This window comes from Gossypium raimondii, unplaced genomic scaffold (assembly GCF_025698545.1).
Source record: "Gossypium raimondii isolate GPD5lz unplaced genomic scaffold, ASM2569854v1 Contig00292, whole genome shotgun sequence".
Lineage (NCBI taxonomy): Eukaryota > Viridiplantae > Streptophyta > Magnoliopsida > Malvales > Malvaceae > Gossypium > Gossypium raimondii.
In genome coordinates this window covers 10001-20000 of record NW_026291392.1, presented here as the reverse complement: position 1 = coordinate 20000, position 10000 = coordinate 10001, and the positions used below count along the sequence as shown (strand labels likewise).

At 32.5% G+C, this 10000-nt stretch overlaps 1 protein-coding gene, 2 non-coding genes and 2 pseudogenes across 3 annotated transcripts; 1 reads left to right on the top strand and 4 right to left on the bottom strand.

The window, feature by feature from the left end:
- Nucleotides 1-2346: 2346 nt before the first annotated feature.
- On the bottom strand, nt 2347-3278 carry LOC128038525 (30S ribosomal protein S4, chloroplastic-like; annotated as a pseudogene).
- Nucleotides 3279-3713: 435 nt separating this feature from the next.
- Nucleotides 3714-3786, bottom strand: TRNAT-UGU (transfer RNA threonine (anticodon UGU)). The gene has a single exon. It is a non-coding gene; the product is annotated as a tRNA-Thr (tRNA).
- A 1877-nt stretch (nt 3787-5663) lies between these two features.
- On the bottom strand, nt 5664-7532 carry LOC128038524 (NAD(P)H-quinone oxidoreductase subunit J, chloroplastic-like; annotated as a pseudogene).
- On the top strand, nt 6199-6271 carry TRNAF-GAA (transfer RNA phenylalanine (anticodon GAA)). Its single transcript has one exon. It is a non-coding gene; the product is annotated as a tRNA-Phe (tRNA).
- Nucleotides 6978-8966, bottom strand: LOC128038523 (NAD(P)H-quinone oxidoreductase subunit K, chloroplastic). The gene has a single exon (XM_052627391.1). It carries the CDS (start codon nt 8271-8273, stop codon nt 7596-7598), a length of 678 nt encoding a protein of 225 aa, XP_052483351.1. The 5' UTR covers nt 8274-8966; the 3' UTR covers nt 6978-7595.
- Nucleotides 8967-10000: the final 1034 nt, after the last annotated feature.

Here is a 10000-nt window from a genome sequence, read left to right as displayed (position 1 = left end):
TCCCCCTGTCGAATGGCCTGTTCTCCCCGGTCGAAATAGGCGGTTCAATTCCTTCTCTTAGAACCGTACTTGAGAGTTTCCTACCTCATACGGCTCGGCAGTCAATTCTTTTGGTGTCCCATTTTTTTACCCTACCATATATCCAATTGAATGAGATTTCTCATAGATCTATCGATTTGTCTCGGGTTAACCAAAAGGGGTTAATTACATGAGTTTCAAACTCTAATTTGGATTAAATTAATAATAAGTTTTATCTTTTCTCCCACCTTCAGAAAAATAAAGCATAGGCATTTCGGGGCTGTCGTCCGTTAGATTTTTCTGAAAGGTAACTATCTCGGTTTCATATCATATAGAAATTTATATAGAATCCTTGAAAAAGACTTCTTCCTCATAAAAAAGACTTACTGTCTTTGGGATCTGATGCTACACCGCTGCTCAATAACTTAGGGGATCGGCTCTATTACATAAGTCGATTCCTAATTTTTATCTCATATCATGACATAAATAAGCAGTTCTTATTTATTGTATCGGCTCAAAACCTCGCTAATTGATCTTTACGGCGCTTCCTCTATCAATTAGATCTTTATCCATAGAATAAAGTATCTAGGCATATATATTTCTTCATATTTCGACTTCTATGAAGTTTCTTTTTTTGTTACAGCTGATAAAAATCGTTTTTTGGACGATGCAATATGTAGAAAGCCTATTTTTTTTCTAGTATTTTATTTACTAGCGTGTTTATTTACTAGCGTATTTATTTACTAGCGTATTTGCTCTTTCTTTCCTTTTTTTATTTCTATAGTGGAGATAGTCGCACGTAATGACAGATCACAGCCATATTATTAAAAGCTTGTGGTAAGAACGGGTTTCGTTCTAGTGCTCGAAAATAATATTCTAAAGCTTTTGTATGCTCTCCATTACTTGTGTGGATAAGGCCTATGTTATATAGTATATAACTTCGATCATAGGGATCAATTTCTAGTCGCATAGCTTCATAATAATTCTGTAAGGCCTCCGCATAATTTCCTTCGGATTGAGCCGACATCCGTTACGGTCGTCATTCGATTCAAAGAATTCTCCGTTCCAAAACCGTACATGAGATTTTCACCTCATACGGCTCCTCCTTTATGTGCATAATGAGAATAATCCATGGAATTAAAAAAAAGGTCGAAATATTGTCATTATGAACTGAGCGGGGCTAATGTTTTACAAGAAATCTCTAGCCAACCCTCTTGCAAAAGATCTTTTCTTACCATCAAGCGTGTTCGTACTAGATAAAAAAGTAAACTCCAACAATTTCTTTGTTCTCAACGCTCCTTAATTTCCAGGAATTAGTCACTTCAACAATCTTCGATGGTTATATGGGTATCCAAAGTACGAACAAGATGGATGTTTGTTGTCCCAACCATTTCTCTTAGTTCCGATCCCGATAAAGAAAGGGAATCATTAATAACAAAGTTTTCGTGTTGTTGATTCCTAGGCGTAGTGCTTCTTCCTCTATGCCGCCTATTGGTACTCGTGTAGTAGGGTTGACCCACAATACAGACCCATAGGTGTAACCTTTCGCTCAATACTGAATCAACAATTGAAGCATCTGAGGTTGCATTAATCGGGGATACACGACAGAAGGAATTGCTTTATTTATAAACTTCACCTTCAACAAGCGTAGATTTCTTTTTTGTTTTCAATAGCCTTTTTTCTATTCTGAATAATGTGTCTTTTTCCTAAGACTGAGAGTGGTAAAGTAAATAAAAAAGTAAATAATAAATAAAGGAAAATATATATATAATAATAATCAAATCGCACCATCTCTGTAATAAGTAAATGCCTCTTTTTCTCCTGAAGTTGTCGGAATTATTCGTAATAAGATATTGGCTACAATTGAAAAGGTCTTATCAATAAAATTTCCATTTATCTGCGATCTAGGCATAGGTAGCAATCCATTCTATAACTCTTTTCATTACCCCTCGTGAGAAAATAAAATGATCTCACAAACAAAGGAAGTGTACAGTACGAAATAACATAAAAGTAGATTCCATTCCATTTTTTTTTCATTTTTCGAGCCCGGAGGCTAAAGAAAAAGTGATAAAAAAAGTGATGAAAAGTTTTCTATTTTTATAGCAAGTTTCCTAGTTAGAATTGATATTGTTCGTACCTATCGAACAATCTAATATGAATAACTCGCTATTCGCTCGGGGTATCGGCCATAATAATTATGTAGGAGAGATGGCCGAGTGGTTCAAGGCGTAGCATTGAACTGCTATGTAGACTCTTGTTTACCGAGGGTTCGAATCCTCTCTTCCGCACCTTCACCTAATTCGCCGATGTAACTGACTACAATGTATCAAATCAATAAGAACATATACTAAAGAATTAGACCCTTCTTTAGTATAGATTCTCTATTCCCAATTCCTTTTTAATATGGAATACGTAAAATAGCATACAGGGGATGAAAATCTCCTTACGTATCTATCATACATGAATAGGAGAAAAATCTCCGAATCAAACCCATTCCCCTGTCTTCCTTTACTTAACCTTAACTCAGGTGAAAAGGGGGCAGAACCCTTGTTTTGTTATTTTAGTTAGGTTTAAGTCTGACGAGAATAATATTCTACGACAAGCAATTCATTTATTTTCAAACCAACCCATTTCCTATCTATTATTTGATTGACTAATCCTTTATATTGTAATGTGAAAGGTCAAATGTTTTGGTAATTCCTCATTGGTGGATGAATCAAGATAATTTTGAATCAGAGTTCTAGATTTTGTTCATCCTCGCTGAAATAATATCTCGGGGTTTGCAGCGATAACTTGGTATATCTACTGTACGCCCATTAACTAAAATATGTCTATGGTTAACTAATTGACGGGCTTGAGGAATAGTCGAAGCCATACCCAATCGAAAAAGGATGTTATCCAACCGCATTTCAAGTAATTGTAGTAAAACCTGACCTGTTGACCCTTTGGCTTTTCTGGCAATACGAACGTATTTAAGTAATTGTCGTTCTGTAAGGCCATAATGAAAACGCAATTTTTGTTTTTCTTCTAAACGAATACGGTATTGAGATTTTTACCGGGGCGCGATTGGTTTCTAAGATCGCTTCCGGCTCTAGGCCTTTTACTAGTTAGTCCCGGTAAAGCCCCCAGACGGCGTATTTTTTTGAAACGAGGCCCTCGGTAACGTGACATAAGGACTCCTTATTAATTTGAATTTTATTGAAATTTCATAAACCGAAATTAAAACTGAACTAAATGAAGGAAATCGACTGAAGGATTGGATTACAAATATTAATGAGATGAATTGGATCAATATCCATACTTTACTTTTTTGTATTGTATATAATGTATACAAAAATAGAAATAAAATATATATAATAATATATAAAATAATATATAAATATAAAATAACTAAAATAGTTAGAATATATATAGAATAAAATAGATATAATATATAAATAAATTGAATAGAATATTAAATATATAAATAAATTAAACCAAAAGAGTTTCCTTAGAGTTTCCTTTTTTTTCTTGATTTATTCTGCAAAGATCTAACTCCTCAAATTGATCCCTAATTGGAAGTTTCGACGAGATAATAAACAGATTGTTGACCTTTGGAAAGAAAAGGGGAAAAAGCTTTTTCACTGTTTGTTCTTTGATTTCAAAAAAAACATTCTAAATTATGTAAAAAAGGCAAAAAGCAAACAAATAGGGAAAGCCGGCTATCGGAATCGAACCGATGACCATCGCATTACAAATGCGATGCTCTAACCTCTGAGCTAAGCGGGCTCAAATAATAGAAATTTGGTATTCATAGGGATTCAGCAAACTATTAGGATCTTATCTATTAACTATCTATTAGTTATTCATAATTAATATGAATTATTAATATGAATTATAGACTCGAATTTTGATAGAATTTTTTCTAATTTTTAATGCCATACTTAATATAAATATATAAATATAACATATTTAATATAATAATGGTAGATTCAATCTAATATTCAAGCTAATGTTGATAGAATCTAATAATTAAGAATATAATAATTGATTTTAATTTTATATATATATATTTATTATTTATCTATATATTTAATATCTTTTTTATATCTTAGTTATATTTCTTTTATATTAATATAGTAATATAATATTACTAATATTACTGACTCCATTTTGATTTTCTAGTTTATTTTATATTTTAGTATATTTTACATCTAAATTATATAGAAAATTTTTATATAGATTTCATTTAATCGATCGATTTAATAGATTTAATATAGATTAAATTTATTTCTATTTAGTTTCGAGTTCTAAATAGAGATAATTAGAGTCAAAATCTTTTATGCATTTATATATTTTATGATTCTAGAAATGAAATGATACGTTATAAGTCTAGATAATTAGAATGAAACTCTTTTAGACTCAAAATTTGAATTATCTTCGAATTCGAAATAGAAATGAATGGAATAATTAGTTCTAGTTATTAAATATAAATAATTAGTTCTAGCTATTATACTATAAAAAAAATAATTTATTTCATTTTTAATTTTAATAATGAATAAATTCAATTTTCATTTTGATTTTTTTAGTTATCTTATTCTTATTATGGTTATATAGGATGGTCTAATAAAAGGAAAGGATAAGAATCAAAATGAAATTAAAGAAAAAAAGATGCAACCCATAGAAATGAAATCCAGATCATAATGAGAGACTCCTTTCTTTTGTTTTCATTCATAAAGACCGAAGCTAAGACGAAAAAAAGAATCGACCCTTCGAGTATTCCACCAAATTGCCTGAGAAAACTGAGAGTAAGAGGGACATATATATGTTATGGAATACCCATCTATATTGAATTGCGAATACAGAAATGATAAAATATTTTCCGATTGGACCAAATAAAATTAATATGGGTCTCCGATAGAGACGAAAGACGATAAACAAACAAGAAAATAGGTAAAGACCCTTCGATATAAGAATCTGTATCTATATCTACTAAATTCAACGGTTTCGCATAAAAAGAAAGCAAATAAATAAACGAAAGAAAATAAACAAATGAAAGAAGGGGGAAAGGGGGGGAAAGGAGGGAGAAAGGGAAAGGAGGGCATCCTAATGAGATCCTAATCTCAAGACACAAAAGGGGATATGGCGAAATTGGTAGACGCTACGGACTTAATTGGATTGAGCCTTGGTATGGAAACCTACTAAGTGATAACTTTCAAATTCAGAGAAACCCTGAATGAAAAATGGGCAATCCTGAGCCAAATCCTATTATTTTATTATTTTACGAAAATAAACATGAACAAAGGTTCAGCAAGCGAGAATAATAAAAAAAGGAAAGGATAGGTGCAGAGACTCAATGGAAGCTATTCTAACAAATGGGGTTGACTGTTGGTAAAGGAATCCTTATATCGAATATCGAAACTCTAGAAAGGATGCAAGATATACCTATTTTTTATAGGTATACTAATGAAAACTATCTCAAAAAGACGAACCGAACCCGTATTTTTTTATTTCTATTATATGCAAAATCAATTTATATTTATATGAAAATATGAAAAATAAAAAGAATTGTTGTGAATCGATTCCAAGTTGAAGAAAGAATCGAATAGAATAGTCATTAATCAAATCATTCACTCCATAGTCTGATAAATCTTTTGAAAAACTGATTAATCAGACGAGAATAAAGATAGAGTCCCGTTCTACATGTCAATATCAATACCGACAACAATGAAATTTATAGTAAGAGGAAAATCCGTCGACTTTAAAAATCGTGAGGGTTCAAGTCCCTCTATCCCCAACCCCAAAAAGCCCGTTTGCTGTCTATTTATTTTATCCTACCCTTTTGTTAGTGGTTCAAAGTTCCTTATGTTTCTCATTCATCCTATTCTTTGCCGTTTTACAAGCGTATCCTAGCATAGCAGAATTTTGTTCTCTTATCACAAGTCTTGTGATAGAGTGTGATATATTGTGATATATATGATATACGTAGAAATCTCTTGAGCAAGGAATACCTATTTGATTTGAATGATTCATAATACATATGATTACTCATATGGAAATTTACAAAGTCTTCCTTTTGAAGATCCAAGAAATTCCTGTTCGAGACCTTTAATTTAATACTTTTTCGTTTTTTTTTGTTTTCATTTTTAATTGACATAGACCCAAGTCATCTAGTATTATGAGGATAATGCGTCGGTAATGGTCGGGATAGCTCAGTTGGTAGAGCAGAGGACTGAAAATCCTCGTGTCACCAGTTCAAATCTGGTTCCTGGCATATGATTAATTTGTATGAGTATCTACTCTACAAATTAATTGATATGGATCGACATAATACATACTTATCTAGCTAGGTATCTGAGAGTAAACCCTCTCTTTATTTATTTCATTTTGTATTTTTTTCTCTTTTTAAAATGAGCAAAGAGTCTATTCTAATGTGTCTATTATAATGTAGTAAAAGACAAAATTTGCTTATCTTTCCTCTTCTTTTTTATTTGTTCACACTGCGGCTTCTCACATTCAAAAAGAATGGTAATACTTCATACATATTTAATTAAAAGATTAAAATAGTTGGTTGAAAGGCCCAACAAAAAGACGGGTCTAGAGGAGTTCAAGGATAGAAATAACCAAGACTCATCTCAGCTACAGTACAAATAGAAGCCGATCCCCTTTCATTTATTTCTTTGTATTCTCTTTCATATTCCATTTCTTCATTCCCTTCTATGCGACTCTCTAGAGTTCATCTAAGTGATGTGCGCGATACAAAGTTCACGGTACAGAACCCTTGTTGTTCATCCTATTGTCTCGGCTCGTCCGAAATAAAATAAATAAAAAAGTCTCTTCAAAAATCGAGAATCTCAATGATGTATTGTCTTTTATTTCTTTTTATTTATTAGCCTATCCATAAGAATACGAATGAAACCTCAATTCCTCTGTTTGAGCTAGAAGAAAATGTACAAATTCCTTGAATATTCGAAGTTGTAATTAGTTTCTTATCATTCAATGAGCGTCTTGTATTTCATAAAAATTGGGGGCAATGTAATCCTTACGTAAAGGCCACCCTATCCAACTTTCGGGCATTAAGATACGTTTCAGCCGTGGATGATTTTCATAAGAGATTCCCAACATGTCATAAGATTCTCGTTCTTGAAAATCCGAACTTTTCCAAACCCAGAAAACAGACGGAATTCTAGGGTTACTCCTTGAGCAAATACTTTTATACATACCTCTTCCGGTTGATCTACACCATACTCTATTCTCGTAAGATGATACACACTGGCTAACAGTCCGCCTGGTGCTACATCATAGGCACATTGGGAACGTAGATAATTGTAACCATATACATATAAAATAACAGCAATGGAATGCCAATCCTCAGGCTTTATTTGTAAAGTCTCTATTCCTTGGTAATCGAAGCCCAAAGATCTATGAACTAGCCCGTGTTTGACTAGCCAAACAGACAAACGACCCTGCATCTTTTTATCTCTCCCGCACTTTTCTTTTTTATTTGTCATTTTTCTAAGATAAATATTTCGCATTTATGATGAAATCGAATTTATGAAGATTAATTCGTTGTCTGTTTCTGTAAAAAAAAATCCTACCTAATTCACTAATTCGTGGGAAGATAGTGAACCCTTGTAGTTGAAAAATGTTTCAGGAGGAATCTCTGAAGTAGATGGTGGTTGATAGAGCAATCCTTGATTATAATTTCCAGTACGAGTACTACGTACAAGACAAAACTTGTGATTGGTAGTAAAACACCGATCCCCCTGTTGAGATCTAATTCGATCTTCATAGATTTCGCGAGATATTTTCTTACGAAGTTTTGTTATAGCATCTATAACTGCCTCGGGTTTAGGGGGACAGCCCGGCAAATAGACATCCACGGGAATTAGCTTATCGACCCCCCGAACAGTACTATAAGAATCAGTACTGAACATCCCTCCTGTAATTGTACACGCGCCCATAGCAATAACATATTTAGGTTCGGGCATTTGTTCATATAATCTCACTAAAGAGGGCGCCATTTTCATTGTTACTGTTCCAGCTGTTAAAATTAGGTCTGCCTGTCTAGGACTCGATCTTGGTACCAGCCCATAACGATCAAAGTCGAAGCGTGAGCCTATTAATGAAGCAAATTCAATAAAGCAACAACTGGTACCATAAAGAAGCGGCCATAAACTGGAGAGTCTTGACCAATTTGAAAGATCATTTAATGTAGTTGAAATAACTGAATTTTGGGTTGTTCGATCAAGTAAGGGAAATTCGATGGAATTCATACTCAATGGTATTATTATTTTGACTTTTTCTTTCTTTTATTATCTGAATATTCAGGAACTAAGACCATTCCAATGCTCCTTTTCGCCATGCATAAACTGAACCAACAATTAGGATAAGCACGAAAATGAAAGCTTCTATGAATACGGGTACCCCCAATACATCGAAACTCATTGCCCATGGATAAAGAAAACCGTTTCAACATCAAAAACAACAAAAACTAGAGCAAACATATAATAACGGATTCGAAATTGTAACCAAGCATCGCCCATTGGTTCTATACCCGATTCATAACTAGAAAGTTTTTCTGGACCCTTTCTAATCGGGGCTAAAACTCCAGAAATTAGAAATGCCAAAATAGGAATAGCACTTGATATTATTAGAAATGCCCAGAAAATATCATATTCGTAAAGCAGAAACATAGACGAACTCCTATGAATGTGAAAATAGATCGGATTAGTCGCTTCGACCTGGAATTCATTGTCAAGTCATCCGCAACTGTTTGTTTAGTCAAAACAACAATTCAGTTTGATCGAATCGTCTAGTTTCGTTTGTTTGCTGTGTTTCCATGTTGCGTTTTAAGATTTATTGATTGGAATTAATCCTATTTTATTTACATTCCACTTATTTCGATTTCATTTCGATATAGTACTAATTTGTATAGTACTAGTATAAATATATATTTATACTATATATAGTATAATACTATACAAATCCAAAACAAGTAATACTTTTCGTTTTCACTTCATTTCGGATTTTTCTAAATAAAAGGAATTCTAATATCTAACTAATATCTAATATTTATTAGAATTTTAGAAATCAAAAACTTTTTATTCGAAATTCTATTTATTCTAAATAGAAATTGAAATTATAGATTTCGAATAAATAGAAATTTTTATTTTATATCTATTTATATAGAATCAATCTAAAATCAATCTACCCGCGAGGATTAATTAAGAAAATGGGTTTTGTTTATTTTATTCTTATCCAAGAATAAAAAAGAGCGATTGGATCCGTTGAAATGCGCTTTTGTTTTCAGGGTTATACTCTGAGTGATCTCCTGTGAGCGAGCTTATGGGAATGATTTGAACCAAGCAACTGGAAGCGACCATTTCCAATCAACAAAGAATACAATAATTAGGAAAAAAACTATACAACTTTTTTATTTTTAGTTGTATTTGGATATTCTTTATTGTTTTAGTTTGCTTTAGTTTTAAGAATATTATTTTCATTTCATTTTCTTAATTTAAAAATTTAATGAATATTTAAAATTAATAAAATATAAAATTCGAAAATATAGGGCTATACGGACTCGAACCGTAGACCTTCTCGGTAAAACAGATCGAACTGATTATTATCAAAATGATTCGGCCTATTTCAAAGACCCAACATGCATTTTTTTTGCATTGGGCTCTTTCATTAACTGATAGAAATATCAGTTAGTCTACCGTATATATTTTTTCTAACAGAAAAAAGAAGACGGTTCCGTGTGTTTGATTCATTGTGCTCTGATTCATTACTGATACAGGAGCACTTCCAAAGTGTTTCAAAGAGGGAAGGGTTATCTTGACGTAGGTCTGCTTCTGGCCTAGATCAATCTAAGTTAAATGGAGTCTCTACCATCCTGATTAAAAATCAAACATGAAACTTCATACACCTTAAGATTCATAGGACGAAAAGAGCATTTTGAGGTCCTTATACTCATTATGCCTAGCATTGAATAGACCGG

Bases quoted from the DNA above. Each gene is read 5' to 3' on its own strand.
- LOC128038523 (XM_052627391.1), bottom strand. From the start codon at position 8,273: ATGAATTCCATCGAATTTCCCTTACTTGATCGAACAACCCAAAATTCA.